We start from the raw sequence: 24,119 nt of genomic DNA, 5'->3' as shown, positions 1-24,119 counted from the left end.
GATATCCAAAGTTAATGCAGTACAATCGTTTCATGCAACTCCATTCAATTAAGCAATGTGAACATTGCTCTGCATTTTATATTTGAAGTAATGTTCACATTGCTTAATTAAATGGAATTGCATGAAACGATCGTGCTGCATTAAGTTTGGATATCCTTGTTGATTATTTTGATTTTCATCACCTTATTATGAAATTGCATGGATAATACCATACTTAATTCTGGTGCCTAAACTTAAGTACCATATTCACTTTGAATCTATCTATATATATATATATAATTGCCTCACCATATACCGAAGTTCAGGTGATGCTATCTGTGAGATTCTCAGCTTTTTTAGCTGCTATTTTTCTGAACTTCGGTATATGGTGAAGCAAATATTTTGCTGATCCCTTAATTATATTTATAAATATATGAACTTTTTTTGAATAAGTTCTCCACCAATAATGGTGCTTTCATACCGTTGGTCTTGGTAAAAATTATTAATTATTAATTGATTTATTAATTAATAAATTGATAATTCCTTTACCCTTTTAATTTGTAATATATATATATATATATATATATATATATATATATATATATATATATATATATATATATGGGATAAATAATGAGAAACATAAGATTATATAATTTGTTCCTTACATATGTTTCACTATTGTGTTCATTTGCAACCTGTACATGAGGAATTGTACATCTAACTGTTCAAGGTTTACTAAATACATGTGAAATATTGTCAGAAGCACAGCTTAAATCACTATCCTTCCATCAGTTTTACTTGTTTACAAAACAAAAAAAAAGAAAAAAATATCTTCGGTGCTCCAAGAAAGGAGAAAGAAATATTATAGTAAAAGGATTAAGGAAAGGCTCAGTTAAAAAAGAATTGAGAATCTTTACACAGTTGTTCCACTTATTAGATATACTCCTCATATGATAGAAACTTTCTGTAGTAACCTCTAAGAAGTGCAGACTGGATTATGTTGTTGGAGTTGATCTATAGCCAAAAAACAATAATGCTATTGTTCACCAGTTGAGATAATAAAAAAGCAGAACATCTTTGATCATAGCAGACTTGCCCTGAGACAACTTAAACATCTTTAACAGTGGGCTGGGAAAGGCTGCCTCAAGCTTACAAGCCTATATGACTGGAAGCTTATCAAAGTTTCCAAGGTGTTTAGGCAACTGAGAGGACAAGACCCCACAGAATAGGATGCTAGTCTACTGCAGGGTCAACTCCTAGCTTCTGCTGGTACTTGTTGATGGACTGGAGAAACATGAAATGACATGTTTTGCTCAAGGGCGCAACACACTGCTCGGTCCAGAAATTGAAACTACATCCTAAAGATCATGAACCTGACATATTAACCACTAGGCAAGTGCCTTCATTTTAACAACAGTAGTGATAATGAATAAACAGAGCATCTTTGATACTGAGTCAACTCAATGAGGGAAGCCCTGGGGTAATTTCAACTTTGTAACAACACCAGTAACAAAACTTCTTTCTCTTATATCTCATTATATTTCTTCTTTTGTTTCTTCTTTTCTTTCACAAAAAAAAAACAATCTGACTGCTTTTTGCTTGATTAACTATCACTGGTCCAATGTATCGTTAGGATCATCAAAATTAAGAAATATTATTAAGGAATAGCTTACTACTCTAACAACAAGCTTATTATTATTATTTTTCTGGTAATTTTGTAATAGTTATCATCAAAGCCATAATCATCATTGTCATCATCATCATCTCCATCATCTTTATTTTTTGTTTTTCTTCTCTCCCTCTTCCCCACCTGTCTTTTCTCTTCTTTTTTTTTAGGAACTTTTCAATTAAAACATAGAAAAAAATTGACCAGCAGTGTTGGTCTTGGTTTTGATTTATACTCACATAAATACATGCATACATACACACATACACACACACACACACACACACACACACATATACTTTGTAAATTTGTTGTATTATTTGTTGTGTTTTATTATAATTTTTTTTTATATTTTCTTCTTCACTACCAAGCTCTGTCTTTTTTGCATCTATTATTATTATTATTATTATTATTATTATTATATTAATGACTTCTTCGAAAACAGTTCAACTTAATAAAGAAAGACAAATTTACCTTTTACATTTCTTCTTTGACTTCTTTGTATGTTTGTTCTCATATGTGCATGTGTTTTCCAATTAATGTTATACTGCTATTTCTAATATACCATGGAGGCGCAATGGCCCAGTGGTTAGGGCAGCAGACTCGCGGTCATAGGATCGCAGTTTCGATTCCCAGATCGGGCGTTGTGAGTGTTTGAGCAAAAACACCTAAAGCTCCACGAGGCTCCGGCAGGGGATGGTGGCGAACCCTGCTGTACTCTTTCACCACAACTTTCTCTCATTCTTACTTCCTGTTTCTGTTGTACCTGTAATTCAAAGGGTCAGCCTTGTCACACTGTGTCACGCTGAATATCCCCGAGAACTACGTTAAGGGTACACGTGTCTGTGGAGTGCTCAGCCACATGCACGTTAATTTCACGAGCAGGCTGTTCCGTTGATCGGATCAACTGGAACCCTCGACGTCGTAAGCGACGGAGTGCCAACATCACATCTAATATACCAAAAAGTAGCCAAGCTTCATGCAACTTTAATAGTGGTTAGGATATTGGACTCATGATTGTAAGATTGTGGTTTCGATTCCTGGACTAGGCAATGCGTTGTGTTCTTGAACAAAACACTTCATTTCACGTTCCTCTGGTCCACTCAGCTGGCAAAAATGAGTAATCCTGTGATGGACCAGTGTCCTGTCCAAGTGGGGAACATATATTGCATGGAAACCAGGAAACTGACTCTTATCTGTTGGTATGACTTGGGGAGGAACTTCACTTTTTTACTTATCTCCTACCAGTCAGATTTTAAAGTATTACTATCAAAGATGAAAAATAAATAAAATATTTGAGGAGTGGCGTGATCAGTATTTTTTACTTGTTTCAGTCATTAGACGGTGGCCATGCAGGAGCATTGCTTTGACGAATTTTAGTCGAACGAATCAACTTTGGTCTGTGTTTTTTTTTAAGCCTGCTACATATTCTATTGGCCTCTTTTGTTGAATCATCAAGTACAGGGATGTAAACACGCCAACACCAGTTGCCAAGCAGTGGTTGGGTCACACACAGACACAAAGACACACACACAGACACAAAGACACACACACACACACGTCTTTCTACAGTGAAGAATATACCACCTAACATAGGTTAGTGATAACTAATTTCAGAATCAGAGCTGGATGAACCCAGAGAAGCAAGATTGTTCAGAGAAGGAAAATATGGAAGCTAAACCCTTCAGCATTCAGATTACTTTGTCAGATGTAATGTTTATTTATTCACATTGTTTTAATTTAATCATGCATTATCTTGTTCATCATCATCATCATCGTCGTTTAACGTCCGCTTTCCATACTAGCATGGGTTGGACGATTTGACTGAGGACTGGTGAAACCAGATGGCTACACCAGGCTCCAATCTGATTTGGCAGAGTTTCTACAGCTGGATGCCCTTCCTAACGCCAACCACTCCAAGAGTGTAGTGGGTGCTTTTATGTGCCACCGGCTCGAAGGCCAGTCAGGCGGTACTGGCAATGGCCACACTCAAAATGGTGTATTTTACGTGCCACCTGCACAGGAGCCAGTTCGGCGGCACTGGCAACAATTTCGCTCGAATGTCTTTACACGTGCCATCCGGCACAAGTGCGTGATTTTAATGATGTGACTGTGACTGTTCAGTTTTAGAATAATGTTGCAGGGTAGGTGTGACAGGCCAGATCAGGCTTGTTTGAAAACAAAATAGGTAGAATATTTGTGCTGGATATAGCTTGTTTAAATGTTAAAGGCTTAAAGAGCTCTCAAACAGTCAAAGATTGTGAGAAGTACTACTTGAATCATTCAATAAAGCATTTACAGCTAACTCATAATGAAAAGACAAGGAGATACATTGCATTTTTTTTTTATGAAAAATATTATTTATTTTGTTCTTATTTTGACTTTTGACGGTTCTTCAAAATATAGCTATCATCTTTAAATTTTTTACTTGAGCGAGAACACTCTTCCCAATCAGGCCAATAGCGTTCCTTCATACGTTCACAGTAGGCTCCCAAGTTGGTCAGTTCTGAAACAAATGATAGAAGTGATTAACGAAAATGTATAAATAACTAAATATAAATATTATGATTTGTTTCCAACTAACAAAAGGCCTATTTTAGTGGTAAAAAAGTGTAATATAATTGACTATATTAGTATATTATACATTGACTTTTCTCTGTTAAGAAACTTACCAAGGTGCCACGCAGTGGGACTGAACCCGGAACCATGTGGTTGGTAAGCAAGCTACTTACCACACTACTCTCTCTCTCTCTCTCTCTCTCTCTCTCTCTCTCTGTTCCCTCTCTCTCACATACATTGTTCTCTTTACCAGTCTCTCTCTCCTTCTCCCTCTTAGTATCTCCTTCATTCTTTGAGTTGCTGCAAGCAGTACCACAATATACTAAAGAATATATATTTGAGAGTTATTTGAACCTGTAAAAGCTTGTCATTGCTATTTGTCATGGAAAAAAAACCCTCACTCAATGCAGAAAAGGTGTTAGAATATCATAATCAGCTCAGAGTGCTCTTAGTTGTACTTATGGATGCATTTCAAACTTGTTTGTTCTCTCCAGCATCAGAAATCAAGAGGCAACACTGAGCTGATTAGGAAGCTAAGGTTATATTAATGTCAACCAGTAAATATGTTTGCACATATTGGCTTCCATGCCAGAACAAATATGTGAATAGATGCACAAAGCAGTGAAGGAACTTAAAACCAGTTCAAATACGTTTGAGAGTTATTTGAACATGTGAAGGCTTGTCACTGCTGTTTGTCATGTAGAAAAAAGCTTCTCGATCAGGACAAAAAGGTGTTAAAATATCATATTCAACTGAGTGTTCTCATTTAGATTGATGGATGCATTTCAAAATAGTTTGTTCTCTTCAGAACTAAATACCAAGAGATAAAACTCTGAACCAAGAAGCAAAGTTTCTTTAATCAGAAATCAGTCAATATCATATAGTTATTGCTAGAGTGGAACAAATTCATGCATTGATAGGTGAAGCGATGAGGGAGGATAAACAAACTTAAGACCAGTTCAAATATATTTGAGAGATATTTGAACCAGTAAAGCGAGAACTTTTTCCTTCATGACAAACTGCTGTGAAAAGCCTTTACAGGTTCAAAGGCATTGACAAACGACTGAGACCTTTGGTGATATGCTGTGCTTGAGAAGAAGACCCATCGAACCAAGTGAAATCATAGTCATGCAACTGGCACCCACGCTGGTGGCTTGTAAAAGTACCTATTACACTATCGGAGTGGTTGGTGTTAGGAAGAACATCCAGTAGTAGAAACCATGCTAAAACAGACTGGAGTCTGGTGCAGCTTCTCACCTTATTAGCCCTAGTCAAACCGTCCAACCCATGCCAGCATGGACAATAGACGTTAAATGATGACGACAATGATGATGATGATGATTTTAAGTCTGTTTACTCTTCCTTGCTGCTTCACACATCTACTCTCAATTTTCTCTGTTAGTATGGAGGAAAAGGGTTTGATTGCAGTAACTGTTTTTACAGCTGTCTGGCCCAACTGTAACTCATATTTTCATGAAATAGAAATTAAACCTGTTTTGGCATTCAAACAAACTGAAACATACCAATATTTGTACATTGCTTAGGAACTCAAGACCATCACTCTAACATTTTAAAAATTATGCCTCTAATATTTATTTTGTCAACCCTAGACAGAGGATTTTTGGCATGATTTGAACTCAGAGAGATAACGTGCAAATTTGATACAATAAAGAAGCATGAAACAACATGCTCAAGCATAAATATGCGTCAAGTTCAGCATCTTTGCCATTTTCTTTAATCAAATAATCATCCTATGAAATCTATCACAACCATCTCACCATACACACACTAATGCATAACCACTGGTACATATATATATATATATATATATATATATATATATATATATATATATATTACTCTTTACTCTCTTTTACTTGTTTCAGTCATTTGACTGCGGCCATGCTGGAGCACTGCTTTTAGTCAAGCAAATCGACCCCAGGACTTATTCTTTGGAAGCCTAGTACTTAATGTATCGGTCTCTGTTTTGGCGAACCGCTAAGTTACGGGGACATAAACACACCACCATCGGTTGTCAAGCAATGCTGGGGCGGAGGGACAAACACAGACACACAAACGTATACACACACATTCATGTATATATATATATATATATATATATATACATATATATGACGGGCTTCTTTCAGTTTCCGTCTACCAAATCCACTCACAAGGCTTTGGTTGGCCCGAGGTTATAGTAGGAGACACTTGCCCAAGGTGCCACGCAGTGGGAATGAACCTGGAACCATGTGGTTGGTAAGCAAGCTACTTACCACACAGCCACTCCTATATATATGTGTATATATATATATATATATATATATATATATATATATATATATATATATATATATATATATATATATATATATATATATATATATATATATATATATATATATATATATATATATATATATATATATATATATATATATATATATATATATATATATATATATATATATATATATATATATATATATATATATATATATATATATATATATATATATATATATATATATATATATATATATATATATATATATCATTGCACACAAAATCAGCATGCTAATCTGATACTTTCACTTGCTTTGGGGAGTTTTGTCTCCCTTGTCAGTACATAGAACATTTGCTTTGTTTGTGGCTAATGAGTCTTTGACTTTTATTTCTTGCAATGCTGGTGCTCATTGCACCCTTTGGTCACTTTTAACAATGATGAATTATTTCCTTTTTGGTTTTAAATTGCATCTAGCCTCCTTAATTATTTCATATATATTTACTTGGTGGTTGTCTACTCCTTACGTAGAGTCTGACCACCTCTTATACTTACACCTTAAATCCATCATGGTATTCAATGTGGCTTTTTAAACCAGTCAATGTTTTGAAAAGACACTCACATAGATTGCAAATCTGATTTGGACCACCAAGAGTTGCAGTTAAGTTCTGATCTGTGGTTTCAAATTTTGACACAGGGTCAACAATTTTGGAGGAGCAGATAAGTCGATTACATCAACCCCAGTACTCAACTGATACTTATTTTATCAACTCCCAAAAGGATGAAAGGCAAAATCAACCTCGGCAGAATTTGAACTCAGAACGTGAAGATGGACAAAATACTGCCAAGTATTTCGTCCAGTGTGCTAACGATACTGCTAGCTGGCGACCTTAATAATCCTTTCTACTGAAGACACAAGGTCTGAAATTTAGTGGGTAGGAGACAAATCAGTTACAACAACCCCAGTGTTTCACTGGTACTTAATTTATTGACCCTGAAAGGATGAAAGGCAAAGTCGATCTTGGTAGACTTTGAACCCAGAATACCACTAAGCATTTCACCCAGCTTGCCAGATCGCCAGCTCACCACCTTAATAATCCCTTCTACTGAAGGCACAAGGCCTGAAATTTTGGGGGAAGGGATAAGTCAATTACATCGATCCTAGTGCATAACTGGTACTTATTTCATCGTTCCCGAAAGGATGAAAGGCAAAGTCAACCTCAGCAGAATTTGAACTCAGAACACAGTAATGGGCAAAATAGCGCTAAGCATTTTGTCAAGCATGCAAGCGATTCTGCCAGGTTGCCACCTTAATAATGGTTTCAAATTTTGCCACAAGGGCAGCAATTTTGGGGTTGGGGATGAGTCGATTACATCGACCCCAGTCTTCAACTGGTACTCAATTTATTGATCCTGAAAGGATGAAAGGCAAAGTCAACCTCCACAGAATTTTAACTTAGAACATAGCAGCAGACAAAATACCGCTAAGCATTTTGCCCAGCATGCTAATGATTCTGCCAGCTCACCGCCTTATTAATGGTTTCAAATTTTTCCATAGGGGTAGCCATTTTAGGGGAAGGAACGAGTCAATTACATCAATCCCAGTGTTTCACTGGTACTTAATTTATTGATCCTGAAAGGATGAAAGGCAAAGTCAACCTCCACAGAATTTTAACTTAGAACATAGCAGCAGACAAAATACCGCTAAGCATTTTGCCCAGCATGCTAATGATTCTGCCAGCTCACCGCCTTATTAATGGTTTCAAATTTTTCCATAGGGGTAGCCATTTTAGGGGAAGGAACGAGTCAATTACATCAATCCCAGTGTTTCACTGGTACTTAATTTATTGATCCTGAAAGGATGAAAGGCAAAGTCAACCTCCACAGAATTTTAACTTAGAACATAGCAGCAGACAAAATACCGCTAAGCATTTTGCCCAGCATGCTAATGATTCTGCCAGCTCACCGCCTTATTAATGGTTTCAAATTTTTCCATAGGGGTAGCCATTTTAGGGGAAGGAACGAGTCAATTACATCAATCCCAGTGTTTCACTGGTACTTAATTTATTGACCCTGAAAGGATGAAAGGCAAAGTCGACCTCCGCAGAATTTGAACTCAGAATGAGAGATAAAATACCATCAAGCATTTCACCCGGCGTGCTGACGATTCTGCTAGCTTGCCACCTTGATAATAACAACAATAAAAACGACACAGTAACAATATGAATAGTAATAATATCACTTACTTTTCATGAGTCTTTCATGCGGTGTATTAGGCATGTTCCACTTAACCATAGCAAGCATAGCAAACATGGCACAGTCCACCTCACTGGGTTCATTACCAAGAAAATATTTCTTCTTACCTGCAATAGTTAAATATATTCACTGGGGTCAGTTCTTGAATAGATAATGTCCCGTGTATGTGTGTGAGCATGTGTGTGCATGTGTGTGTGTGTGTATGCATGTGTGTGTGTATGGCTGTGTGTGTGTGTATGAGTATTTGCACCTGTATGAGAATGTGTGTGTGTGTGTAACATATGACACTACTACCACTGTTGATGATGCTGCTGCCACAACTATTGCTTCCACGGCCACCATTTTTAATTTAGGCCAATGCCAGGAATTTGGAAAGAGAAGTTAATTAATTAAATCAACCCCAGTACTTAACTGGTACTTTATTTCAACAACCAGCCCCAGAAAGATAAAAAGCAAAGTTGACATTGGAAGGATTTGATTTCAGCGTGAAAAAGTATGATGCTATAACAATTTTGCCATTCATAATAATAATGATTTTAATAATAAACTTTTTTAATTTAGGCACACAGCCATTGAAGGGAGATGTATTAGTCAGCTACATCACCCCAAGTATGTGACTGGTATTTTATCAATCCAAAAGGATGAAAGGCAAAGTTGACCTCAGCAGAATATGAACTCAGAACATAAAGGTGGATGAAATGCCACCTAGCATTTTGCCCAGGTGCTAACGACTCTGCCAGCTTGTCACCTTAATAATAATAATAATAACAATAATAATAATAATAATGACTGATAAATGGCATGGAAAACCTCTCAATGGCAAATACCCAAAGAGAGCGAATAATGAAGATATTGACAAAGCCCTTACCCATCAATGGCTAATGGCCTCTGGCTTGAAATCAGAAACAGAGGGGTTTATCATAGCAGCCCAAGATCAATGCCTACCTACAAAGAACTACCAGGCCAACATATTAAAGAACGGCAGCTCCCCATTATGTCGTACATGCCAACAACAAAATGAGACCATCGATCATGTTGTCTCCATGTGCAGTCTGCTTGCGCCTACAGAGTATCTCAACAGGCATGATAGAGCTGCACAATATATTCACTAGGTAATATACAAAAACCTGGACTTGCCCCATGATAAAAACTGGTGGGAACACAAACCACCCCCAGTACTTGAAAATCATCACATCACACTCCTCTGGAACTTCACCATTCAAACTGACAGAAAGATAGATACAAATAGGCCAGACATCATACTGAAAGACTTCAGACAAAAATCATGCCTCCTCATTGATATGACAGTCTCAATCGATATAAATGTATCTGTCAAGACCTACCAAAAACTGAGCAAAGATAAAGATCTTGAAATAGAAATTAGCAAAATGTGGAACCTGAAGACTAAAACAATACCTATTGTCATAGGTGCCCTGGGAATGACAGCGAAACGGGCTGATTACTACCTAGCTCAAATACCAGAAAACCCCAAAATGGTTGAAGTTCAAAAGATAGTGCTCATGGGAACTGCCCATATCCTACGTAAAATACTGACTATGTGATCTCAAATTTTAAAACAAACACATAATTTTCTTATGGTTTCATAAACATTTTCTAGAACAATACTATGTACAAATCCAAATATATGGTACCCTAGGCATAACACCTACATGAACTTCTAACTTGTTGTCTCTTGAGGTCTCTGGGTGAGACTTGGATCCAACTTGTACAAATGCAAAGCTATAGTCAAACATAAAATAATAATAATAGTGTTTTCTTTATTGGCCACAAGGGCCGAACTCAAAACCACAAGAGAACACTACAACACAAGGGACAGGTGTGGTTTAGTAAGAAACAATTAACAATAACAATTATAAATAAAATTAAACAATAAAATTTCCCAAAAGTGGAGAGTTCATCCCAGAGACAATCAAAGAATCCCACACATCCTGGTTACCCTGACCACCAGATGCACCTCAGTAAGTGCCCCTCCTTCACAACTCCTCCAGTTTACAAGTGAATGTTCAGAGCAGGCCTATTCACACAGGCCATCTTCACTACATTCACCCACCTTTCCACAAAAATACTGGGGATGGGAGGGCAGTACTTCCCTCTCCACCCTCACTTTCCTTGTCAAGTGGAACCAAATAGGACAGTATCTGCCTTCAGTCCTTTCAGTCTTGTCCACAACACTACCTCCTTCACCATAGCCACTTGTTGTTGTTGTTGTTGTTGGCACCCCGTCGCTTACGACGTCGAGGGTTCCAGTTGATCCGATCAACGGAACAGCCTGCTCGTGAAATTAACGTGCAAGTGGCTGAGCACTCCACAGACACGTGTACCGTTAACGTAATTCTCGGGGATATTCAGCGTGACACAGAATGTGACAAGGCTGACCCTTTGAATTACAGGCACAACAGAAACAGGAAGTAAGAGTGAGAGAAAGTTGTGGTGAAAGAGTACAGCAGGTTTTGCCACCATCCCCTGCCGGAGCCTCGTGGAGCTTTTAGGTGTTTTCGCTCAATAAACACTCACAACGCCCGGTCTGGGAATCGAAACCGCGATCCTATGACCACGAGTCCGCTGCTCTAACCACTGGGCCATCGTGCCTCCACTCCATATCCACTAGACAGAGGGAAACTGCTTCTCTTACTCAGCCAAAAGAAGGTAGCAGAATGACCTTCATGATGGACTCAGCTGATAACCAAATCTGTCCTACATGTGTCAACAGCTGTTCCACAAAGCTCCACAAGTCAGTAATGCCTGGACACTGGACAAGTGCATGTAGGATGGTTTCATCGCCCTGCGCTCACCTTGGCCAGGTCCATCTGACAGCACTTCCGTGTCTATAGGGCTTGTTTCAAACCAGCAGAGCTCCCCAGTAGCAGTGCTAGGCCAGGGATTTCTGGAAGTTATCCATAGGCCCCTGCCAGAAAGTAGTCCAGAAAAGATCAGTTAATTGATCCAATAATAATAATAATAATTTCTACTATAGGCACAAGGCCTGAAATTTTGGTGGGGGAATAAGTCGATTACATGGACCCCAGTGCATAACTGGCACTTATTTTATTGACCCCAAAAGGATGAAAAGCAAAGTCGACCTCAGCAGAATTTGAACTCAGAACATAGCGACGGGCGAAATACCACTAAGCACTTCGTCCAGTGTGCTAACGAAATAATAATAATAATAATTTCTACTATAAATACAAGGCCTGGAATTTTGGTGAGATGGGGTAAGTCAATTACATCGATCCCAGTGTTTCACTGGTGCTTGATTTATCGACCCTGAAAGGATGAAAGGCAAAGTCGATAATTATTATTACTAGGTAAAACAGAAGGACTGACAATGGTAATGATAAGGAATAGAACTAGTAAGTTATTGATAATGTTGTTAAATTTACCAAGAAATTAGAAATGAAATCTAAGGAAGCCTATCTCTGCCATGATCAAAATCATTATATATATATCTATCTATATATCTCTCTCTCTCTCTATATATATATATATATATATATATATATATATAAATCCTTAAAAATGTGTAGGGACCATCTTATTTGAAATATGATATTTGAAGAAGACATTGGAATATTTACCTAAGAATGTAGAAATAGCATGTAAATCTCTTTCACCAATTGACCAAATTTCCTTTGAATTATGTCTACCAATTCCATGACCCCACATCTCTTTTTGAACAACATGTTTTATGGCTGTCAGTTTGATCCAAAGCTCAATACCTTTGTAAGGCAAAACCTTCTTCACTTCAGTCAAATCCTCACCAAATGTCACTGCACACATTGTCCTGATTGTATAGAAAAAGGTTAGTTAAATATCTAACATTAATTAAGTTAACATTGGTTGGAGTCATGTTGGCATTTCTTCATAGGTTTATTAAATATATTCCATTTTAATCCATGTATTTTCCAATGTTACTTTCGTCTCTCTCATTCTCATTCTTCTCCTGTCTCCTTTGCTATTATCACTATTCTGTTACTCCTCATCCACTTCTGAACTGTCTGTCATCACCTGTTCTCCCCTACCCTCTCTCCATTTCATATCTATCGTCCATCACCTCTCTCACCTCTTGACCCTTGTCCACTAATTCACTACTCCCACCCGATGTCTATAGTCATCACCTATTCTTTCCTACCGTCTCTCCATCTATTTAGCACCAACCATTCCTTAAACCTTGCTCTTCTTTATATTCGAACCCCATCCCCACCCATTCTCCATTTCTAACCATCCCCCTCAATCTCCTCATACACCCTTGCAAACGCTACCCAGCCTCACTCTCTGTTCTTCTATCCCCACTCACCATTATGCATCTTCATGTACCTTCAGAGTACATGAAGGTCCATAGCTATAAGTCTTCCTATGGACCGTTTGGGAAGCAGTGCTTTCTCAGTTGAAATGGATTCCAGCAAGAATAGAATTCCGTTACAGCATATACAACAAATGTTTTGGTGAGGTAAGGGAAATAGTGTTTACTTTAGAGTATATTAAAAAATGAGTATTGTCAATAAACTGAAGATGTAACGTTCATGCCTTTCCCATCCTTTAATATGACGCCCAGTTTGACATGGTACGGTGGATGCCTTTAGGGGAGTTCACTCTATCACAACCTTCCTTCCTTTCGCTCGTCCACCACTCTCAGAGGCAAATATAAAATGTTATAGCAATGTTTTCTCTCCTGATTTAAAGAAAAAAAATATCTATCTTGATAACGAACAAGTTCAATTCTTGTTTTGACTGTTATTATTATTTTTTATTCATAATAACTGTCGAAACAGTTGAATTTGTTCATTGCAAAAGCAACATATCACACAAGGGAAGTAACTCCTAATGTTTCGCCATTTAGTCCTTCCTTCTGTCATTTGCAATATTAATAATTAAAGGGGAACAACTCTGTGTAGAATACTCTCTTTACTCTTTTACTCTTTTACTTGTTTCAGTCATTTGACTGCGGCTATGCTGGGGTACCGCCTTTAGTCGAGCAAATCGACCCCAGGACTTATTCTTTGTAAGCTTAGTACTTATTCTATCAGTCTCTTTTGCCGAACCGCTAAGTTACGGGGATGTAAACACACCACCGTCAGTTGTCAAGCGATGTTGTGGGGGGACAAACACAGACACAAACATATACACACATATATATAAATATATACATATATACGACAAGCTTCTTTCAGTTTCCGTCTACCAAATCCACTCACAAGGTTTTGATCGGCCCGAGGCTATAGTAGAAGCCACTTTCCCAAGATGCCACGCAGTGAGAATGAACCCAGAACCATGTGGTTGGTAAGCGAAGTTTATATTATTTCCTAACGTCGGACTTCACAGGTAACAGTCAGGAATAGCAGAAAATTTATATTACCGTACTCATTACAGAAAACATTTTTAACGAGCTTTTGCAACAGCTACTTCTACCTAATGGAGAAAGAAAAAGCAAGGAAATGAGTGAGGTTTTTCTTTTTTTTTTTTTTTAACTTTTAGTTTTCGTCTGTTACACATAACAGGAGTTACGAATCTGAACGAATTATTTTACCAAAAATTTCAGTTTTTCGTTTTTGTTTTTCTATTTTTACCAACTTCCTTTCTAGTTCCTTCCCCTCTTTCATTCTCGAGATCACCCTTTATGTTTCAGGGTAGGCATAGTGTTATATGTTATCCAATGTGTCTTTTCCTTATTTAAGACAGTAGGATTGTGATTTGAAGGACACTTGGTTGATATTTCTAGCAGAGGCTGTTTAGTGGTAGGAATTAATTCTTGGAAGGAGTTTATAGTGATCGTAGTAATCTCTGTTTTAATAAAACTACTTTCCTAATTTATACAGGAACCTGGGAACAGGGTCGCCAGATGAGTTGCATCAAAAAAGTAACGCATAAGATGTGTGTTAGAAAGTAACCCCAAATGAAGATATTGGGAATAAATGCATTATGATGGCGCCTGACCTAATGGAATAGATGTTGGGCTACTGTTCACAAGGTTATCGGTTCAATTCCTAGACCAGATAGCGACTTCTGTCTTTTTTTTTTTTTTTAATAAACGCATATTTTTTTTTTATGTTGCTTGTGCGAGTGCTACCAATTGAAAGTTCCGGATACCGGACGAAGGTAGGTTTCAGAGGTCAGCAGTGATGAAGGCACAACGTTTCATGGCCTTTTTCTCGACGGTTTTACATCCCATCGCCCCCACTCTACTGATGTGAGGCCCTGCCCACTGGATCAACTGACTAGTATTTAGTCATCGACATTCGATCTCAAGTCCTTTGTCCCGGGATCATCAACGCCATTCAAATTAGGGAGTCGTGCGAGTGTGACGTGCCATTTAGTGAAACAGGCACCCGACTCGCAATTATACGTCACTTCTCTAACCAAGTTTAATCAGCTCTTTTCAGCCATAACCAATGACCGACCCTCTCAACTGGGTATAAATTGTAATAGTTAGGAGCTTACATTTATGAGAATTGCCCACCCCATCTTTTTTTAAGTTTTCATACAAACCAATATAATTCTTCTTCGGCCATTTTCTGAAATGCTCGACCAACGGATACATCAAGATCAGCATACTCCTTATTCAAGCTGATACCCAACTTCTTGTTCAAGTATTCAATGCAGAACTGCGAATCTGCGACTGGTTTGCCATTGTATACTATCCATGGAAGTTTTCCTTTCGATGAAAATGTGACACTGTGATCGCTCTGTCAGCAAATATATAAAATAAGTTTATTAATTAGTTTGTTGTAGCCTTACTATAGGGTTAAGTAGAATTAAATACGCTGTAGTCAACAATCCTATCGGATCGTAGAATACAATATATCGAAATTTATACAGGGTGATTCAAAAGTCGCCATACATAGGAATCATTTATCTTTTTATAAGAAACAGTTTATAAGAACAGTCTTTTTTTTTTTTTAACAGGCACTATATGGTTACCATTGTTTTGAATATACGTTGCAATACATTTACCCCCACTCATTGTGAACTCGTAATAGCACATCTGGTGATACGTGAGCAAATGAGTTGGTGAAGCGTTCAAATAATTTATGCCTTTTATCTTTCCGTGATACACCATGCCTTTCAAATGCCCGCAAAGATAGAAATCAAGAGGGGTTAGATCAGGGGATCTTATAAACTTTTACTTATAAAAAAGTAAATTTTTCCTATGTATGGAGACTTTTGAATCGCCCTGTATATTGAATGATTTTTACCGATATGGACCATCACTGGCTACTGTGAATTCCGGATTTTACCAGTATTACAAAAGATTGCAATAGGATGATATATTTCCTCAAAGGACTAAGATCACAACTCCTGGAATCTTTAATGTAGGAAGACGTGTGCTCAATAATGGACAGATCGGTTTTATAACTGTCATAATTCTTATTTTCATCTTATATTGTCAAAATTTAAATTCCAAGCATGCATGGAGAATGATGTGGTGAAGTATTCTCCTCAAAGCATGAATGAGTGTGTCGTTTTATTCTTTTATTCTTTTATGCGTTTCAGCCTAAAATAACTTTTTTGACGAACAGGATGAAAGCTTTTTCGCCAATGAGATCCAAATGCTGCAACGGCGATGGATGCAGGTGGTGGTGGTGGGGTGGCTATGTTATAAAATAAACCTCATTTGGTCAAATTCCATAGGAATATCTTGGTCTGCCTATGAGAAAATTAGTTAATGGATTAGATGATACAATGAGAAAAATGTCGCTAAATTTCAAAAACCTTCTCATTTCACTTTTCATTCAAAAAGTCGTGTATGATAACATAAAGAAAAAAAAACAGCTTGCGATACGATTTAGAAAAGAAATCGTTAAATGCAAAACAAAGACGAAAGTGAAAATGGAATCGTTGGAAACTTTCTCAAAGTGAATCTGTCTCTTGTACATTACACATGAAATATTTCAATTTTTGCACGCAATTATTCTTCATCTCAAAAGACATAACATTGCGCCTAAAATTGTGTAGCAAACTGTAGATCTTTCGCAGACTGGGCACAGTATAACCCGGAAAGACAAGATAACAAACGCTGCAGCACTAGAAAACATGGAAGTTCAACGACACTTATTGTCGAGAATCAAGTCCACGAAGCCACAATATTTTGGACATATAATGTGCCACGAGTCATTGCCTAACACCATCCTGAAAGGAAGTACAGAGGAGAAAAAAGCAAGAAGCCGTCAAAGTCATTTGTAGACAGATCACATCAAATAATAGACTGGAAACAAAAGCCTGAGTGATCGTATGCATGCAGCACAACACCGAGGGAAACGGAGAGTTTTGACAATCCGATATACACAAGGACCACACCTGTCTACTGATTATTAAGGATATCACTTCTCTAATTCTAGTTACTCCCGCTTTGCAGCAATATTAAATGCTTTTCAACTGAGTTACGTTGACAACTCAACTTCTTTTTACTGTTACAATGCTCATAAGCAGATACGAAAGCAAGGACAAACCAATTATATTAACGACATTGTAACTGCTTTCTCTTACATATTTCATAAGTTCAATACCAAATTTCATCTTTGAACTGACCAATGAATACTAGCGCATCTCAGAATCATTTGTTGTCACTCTGATATAAGACTTTGGTTTAATATTAACTTGGCACAGAATACTAAAGAACTAGCAAGGCAGTTTCAATACCGGTGACGGTATTATTACTGTTGTTCTTTACTTTCTGATTTTAAATTCCGCCGAGGTCGACTTTGCCTTTCATCCTTCCTGGGTCGATAAATTAAGTACCAGTTGCGTACTGGGGTCGATTGACTGACCCCCACCCCCAAAATTTCGGACCTTGTGCCTAGAGTAGAAAAGACTTTTATTATTATTGTTGTTGTTGTTGTTGAGGTGACGAGCTGTAGAATCGTATGCACAACGAGCGAAATGCTTATTTTGTGTCTTCACGTTCTGAGTTCAAATTCCACCGAGGTCGACTTTGCCTTTCATTCTTTCGGGGTCGATTAATTAAGTACCAGTGAAACACTAGGGTCGATGTAATCGACTCATCCCCTCCCCCAAAATGGCTGCCCTTGTGGCAAAATTTGAAACCACTATTACTATTGTTATTTACTTTTAATCTGCATGTTTGTTACAATCACATTTTCCGAGACACACCCAGCGTCCTAGGGCGAGTGAAGTATAAGAGATGTTACAGCATAACTGAAAGCTTGGGAAGGTGAAGTGGCAGGGGTAGTTGCGAAATATCTTCATGTAATACAACAGACATTTAAATTGATAGGGTCTTTCTAAGGATGTGAGCAGTACTTATCAGTACAATCTTTTGGATTTCTCTGAGACATGGTTCTCCTGGAATGTTATCTAGATGTTTTTGACATCCCTTTAGCATACCTAGGACATCTACAATAACAGGAACAGTTCTCGATTTAAGATGCCATATCTTTTGTATTTCAATTTCAAGGTCGTTATATTTACTTAATTTGTTAAATTCCTTTACAGAATCTAAAAGGTTGTAACTAAATAAAAGAAGAAAATGTTGTTCGACACAAACGATTCCACCAATCAGTACATCTCTAATTTTGGCATGAGGCCTCATATTTGGGAAGCGAGTTTAATCGATCAAATTTTGGGACTAATATTAAAAACAAATGTCGAAATAAAATTTTATCATAAGATATTATATAACGGTGGTTTTCATAAGTAAAGATAAATGAATTATTGAAATAGAACATACAGACCATATATGGTATTTTAGCCATCCGTAGATATGTCTCCAATTTCATCGGAAACGGTGACACGCTAGGTGCATGAGGACCACGTCCCATTTGATACAGCAGAACAGTATTTTTGGGAATTTCACGCTTTTTCTGGAAATAAATCCTATGAAATTATATATATGTGTATAAGAATTCGCAAACAAAGCGGAAAAGTACTCAATACATATAATAATGAACTAAATGCTGAAGTTTTCCTCCATTAGAGTCTTGTGTGTCTGCTTTCCATCTTTTTATATGCATACATATGTTTGTTTATAGATAGGTATGGGAATGTTTAGATGTATAAGAACGTGTGTGCATGAATGTTATATATACATGTTTGTAAATATTTTGGTACACAAAACCTGCTATATAAACACACTTTGTAAATTTAGTATCTCTCCTCTTTTTCTCCCCACTATCTTATTTCTTTTACTTCTCTCTGATAAAGGGCATTATCTAAAACGTTAGTTCCTTCTCTGTTCCATTTATCTGAGGTAGTTACTTTCCTTGAACACATTCTTTCATTGTTACCGTTCCTTTCACTGAATTTTTCTGTACTTGTTTAACTTCATATGCTATTTATTTGTTGGGTTCCTCCTTACTTCATAATTTACTTTTTATTATCTACTTTACATACATATGTATGTGCGTTAGTGTGGGGAGGTGTTACGTTTATATATGTAAGCATGAATTTATGTATGTATGTTATTATCAAGTTTTATTTCTAAATTTCTTGCCAGTGGAGAGGGAGCCGGTTTCTAACTTAGATCCAAGTCTTCTTCATCGGAATTTCGACATCAACAGAATAGTTATGCGTCTGTGTGTGCAAGTTTTTGAAGTCAGTGCATGTGAAGCTCTGTATGTTTTGTTTCATGTCTGTATTACTCATACATATAGTTGCATGTCTAGACATGAGCATGTGTTCATATATGCTAAACATTTGGTAAGTTTTACATATTTTGACAGTTTCGTTGATGGCATGCATCTGTAACCTTCGAATTAGTTTTTTCCTTTCTGGTTTTCAGAACAAATTTCTCAAGGGGTAGTTTGTTGCATATCCTAGTGCCCCAATAATTACAGGTATAAATCTAAACTTGTAATCTGGGTGGAGTAGCTGTAAACTTCTCAATAATTCAGCGTAGGCATTTTCTTTTCAGCTGATCTTTAGCTTTATATTGGCATTCGCTGAACAACTGATTTCCACTACTGTCCATAGACTCTTGTCTGTCACAATCCACTACGTATGTATGTGATTTTCAGTTTTATTTCAAGATTTCATGCCAACAGAGAAAGAGCTGGTTTCTAGCCTAGATCCAAGGCTCTTTCATTGGAATTTCAACATCAACAACTGGGTATGTATGTATGTATGTATGTATGTATGTATGTATGTATGTATGTATGTATGTATGTATGCGTATCCAATGTCAGTTCCGGACGGAGGCACTGTGGAGGTCTCCCGCAACATGGCAAAAACATGATATCTAAAAGAGTAGGTGCTAAGACACCAACCGGTTTCACAGCATCTGTGACAGAATAAGGTACAAATATTTCTCCATTGCCCCTAATACACGCTAGCATGCCATCAGGACATTGATGCACCATACACATGAAAAGAAGTGACAACCATATTTGGCAAGGATACTTGCCACATATACAAGACCTAATTCTGCACTATACACTTTCGTTTATCATACTGCAAAAATCGTATCGGTATTCCTTTCATAACGAAAACCACAGCGGCATCTTGACAGGAGCTTGTTCGTGATGAGTTCTTGCTAAAATTTTGTTTTGCTAAATTTTGTTTTGCTAAAATTTTGACAAAAGGGAAATCCCTCAATAACTGGTACAAGACCATCTGTCTTTCTAATTTAGTACAGGTGAATGGTTGTAGCATCTTTGAACTCTTGAGGAATAGATCTTATTGACTACATTATGGAACATAGTTAAGTTAGTTTTTCAATGAGTGTTTTATCACCAGGTTTCAACAAAAATGGAATCTGAATTTGGTATTTTATTAAAGAACAGTAGCCTCATAGTGTCACTGGTTAAAAAAAATAGTGGGAATTTCCTTAAGAGCTATCTTAATAGAAATCTGCATCAGGTTATTTACAGATTTCGTATTTATATTGGTTGGTTTACTCAGCATTTTCTGAAGATGCTCAGTTTATCTTTTGCTATATTCTTTGTCTTTGATACATGCATTTTTATCCGTTGTGAGAAACGGCGAAACATTCATACAAGTTGGGCCATAGAATGCACTAAGACTTTCAAAAAATATTTGTGTATCGTTTGTGCTGGCATACATTTATATCTCTTGAGCCCTTCCAGTTAGTTACTTTTTGTGACTTTTAGTTTCCTTTTATAGGAGAGCACATTTTCCTGAACGCAAAGGTTTGTTCTGTATTGTAAGTTGGCTTCATTGCTAATGGCTTTAATTAGCCTATTCTTGAAGGAAGACTTAAACATTTTACTATCTCATCAAACCATTCTTTGTGGCGACTATCTCGATGGTCAAGTATGCCGGCTCCAGAGGTGTACAGCATCTCTTTAAAAAAAAAGATCCAGGTGCTCTATTTGCCATCAGGATTGGAGGACGATTTGTTTAACCTTTCAAAGGAAGATTCAGAAAAGGCTTTATGACGTTGATTATTTAAAGATTCACCTCCGACTTTCTTGATGTTAGATTTACCACAAAATAATTTTTTCTTGCTTCTTACCTGGAATCTATTCCTAGGGGACTAAACGATAGAATTACAGAATCATTTCTCTGAAACATGAAAAGAAATAAATTTGTTAAAGCTCCAATCGTCACCTTTACTAACAATGAGTCTATTACCAGTGCTTCATTCAGCTCAACACATTATTGAGATCACACCTCATAATTACATAGTCTAGACGATGCCAGTGAATTGAACGACGATGTATCCAAGATGCTATTCATCTTGCTGGAAGGTGAAAGTTTGTGTCGGCTATAAAGTGATTGTGTTCAGCACATTTCCTCAAAAGATGGAGGCTATTGCTGTTATAAGAATTCACTTCATGATGGCTGAAGATATGAGCTCATATATAATTATAGGACAAAAGGAATGCCGCTAAGCCTTTTATTCGACGCGCTAACAGTTCGGCCAGCTCTTCGTGTTGGACAAACCAACACGCCGAGCACAAAGCTGGAAATTTTTCTTTTGTTTTTTTTTTTGGATGGGGGTGGGTGCAATTAGAAAGACTCCAGTACATAACTGGCATTTACTTTATCAACCCCAAAAGAATGAAAGGTAAAGTAAACTCCGGTGGAATTAGAAGGTAAAGAGCCGAAAGAAATGCTGTTAGACATTTTGTCCGACATGTTAACTATTCTGCTAGCTTGCCGCCCATAGCTAAGCAACAACCATAAAAACAAGTGAGACTTATCCCAATCAACGAGGGTGCTTTAGATCAGCGGTTCCCAAATTCTTTTGCAACGGTTCATGCAAGACAATTTTTCATGTATGACAATTTTTAAACTCTTTTTGCACCGGTTTCATACAAGATAATTTTTCCACGGACCGAGCGATCAAGCGCATAACAAAACACAATAAGATGTATTTATATATGTATGTATGTATGTATGTATGTATGTATGTATGTATGTATGTGTGTGTGTATGTATCTATATCTATATCTATCTATCTATCTATATATATATATATATATATATATATATACTTACATAGAGAGAGGGGAGGGAGAGAAAGTGAGTGAGGGAGAGAGAGAAAGAGAGAGAGAGTGAGAGGTATACATGCGGTAGTCAATAACACAGAAATAAAATTCTAAAATTTATTCTTTCTGTGCAGCTCAGTACTATGTGACGCGCGACCCGGAGGTTAGGAACCTCTGTTTTACACGATCATTCAATCTGCTAGAAATAGCAAGCAGATCATTGCTATTGAAACGTCTTTGATCATAGAGATTTTCTGTATTAAGACTCACCTAGAGTTAATAACAACAACAATAACAGATTACTGTTCTTTCTAGTCTGAGATTTATCCCGATTTCTAAGAGGTCGAGTGACCACTCAGAGAGTTCCTCGTTAAGTGAGTTCGTCACTAATTTTTAATTAGTTCTGGAACTGCTTTGACCTAGCAGGTCTAAGGTCAAAGTAATTCCACCAATAACCAACACATCGATATTTTTCAGGTAGCTGTGTTGTTGTGATATATCTGTTGCGTTTTAATTAAACTAATAATTAAACTAATTGTCTTTCAATATTTCTATAGATTCATATAACAACGAGATTCCAGTGCACGCATACACACACACACACACGAATCTGTCTCGCGTTGTTATTGCTACTTATCCCCAGGTTAATTCTGGTCCAGTAGTCCTATGACCAAAAGCAGTGTACTCATCTTGGAGAGTAACTCGGGCTACATTATACCACGTGTCTTTAAAAAAAAAGAGGAAGAAATGATGGTAAGGGGTGACACGTGGAAGATTTTAACTTAAAAAAAGTACACAAAATAAAAGCTTATATGATGTCGCTCGACCTGTCACAGATAATAACCAATTATCCCTCCGCTCATAACATACCACAGGAGTAGCTAAAGTTTGTATGACTCAGGTCTTTCCTTGAGTTTGTAACCCACGCTCGACAAAAAGCACAATACATACATACATACATATATACATAATACCCTGTTGATATTGTTGAAATTCCAACGAAGGAGCCTTGGACCTAGGTTAGAAACCGATTCTTTCTCTATTGGCAAGAAATCTGGAAACAAAACTGCATAATAACATACATACATGATGGCTGCCCCCTTCGTTATCGAGTATGGCCATTGCACGAAGCTTAACTTAACGGTGCTGTGATCGAATGTGACTTTTTAGCCCAGCCAAAGATCTACAATGTCTTGCACAGAGTTATACATACATACATACATACATACCTACATACCTACCCACATACATACATACACACACATACAAGTACTGGAAATCGGAGACTTTCAGTTATAATGTATTAAATGTTATAATGTATAATGTATAATGTATTAAATGTATATTCTACATTTGTATTAAGTCCTTTAATTTACCTCACCCCATAAAAAAATGGAAGAATTGTATTAGATATTGATTATACTCTTAGATTGGGTTAAAAAGACGGCAAAAAAAGGGTCGTTGATCATAGCTCTTCTTAACCTAGGATTAAACCACAATAACACAAAAACACAGGAAATAAATTCTGAAAGTGTCCTTACTTGTAAATTAGGAAAACCAGCAAGACTGGCGCTAGAAGAAGAAGGGTCCAATAGAAGATCGGCAAGGGTTCCATCTCGATATAAGGAGAACGAAAGAAATGATTCGATCCGTAAGACAACAGATGAAACAATAAGAGATTAAAGACAATGAAATTATCGTTTCGCTAGTTTTGGTATCTTTGACCCATTATCACCTGTCCTTCTCTCACTATCCCACCACCACCTCCACCATCACCATCCTCCTCGTCTTATAACATTGTCAGAGTCGTGTGGGAGATAGAGTGTGAGTGAGTGAGTGAAAGAGAAAGAGAATGAGATTAGTGTATGTAAATGATTTGACTTGCAAAAAACTAAGCTCTTACACAAACCGAGAGTGGTGCTAAGTCTATGCGGCTTGCTAGAAATGA

The 24,119-nt window shown here is 37.1% G+C and overlaps 1 protein-coding gene across 1 annotated transcript; it reads right to left on the bottom strand.

Moving 5' to 3' along the window:
• Positions 1-3,985: 3,985 nt before the first annotated feature.
• Positions 3,986-23,916, bottom strand: LOC106874358 (failed axon connections homolog). The gene is made up of 6 exons (XM_014922069.3): positions 23,713-23,916; positions 18,455-18,596; positions 15,252-15,448; positions 12,344-12,549; positions 8,738-8,854; positions 3,986-4,154 (listed from the first exon to the last, which is right to left on the bottom strand). The coding sequence occupies exons 1-6, from the start codon at positions 23,784-23,786 to the stop codon at positions 4,021-4,023; spliced, it is 870 nt and encodes a 289-aa protein (XP_014777555.1). The 5' UTR covers positions 23,787-23,916; the 3' UTR covers positions 3,986-4,020.
• Positions 23,917-24,119: the final 203 nt, after the last annotated feature.

The sequence above is a fragment of the Octopus bimaculoides genome, chromosome 2 (assembly GCF_046866305.1).
Source record: "Octopus bimaculoides isolate indiv1 chromosome 2, ASM4686630v1, whole genome shotgun sequence".
Taxonomy (NCBI): domain Eukaryota; kingdom Metazoa; phylum Mollusca; class Cephalopoda; order Octopoda; family Octopodidae; genus Octopus; species Octopus bimaculoides.
This window is presented reverse-complemented; position numbering and strand designations above follow the sequence as displayed.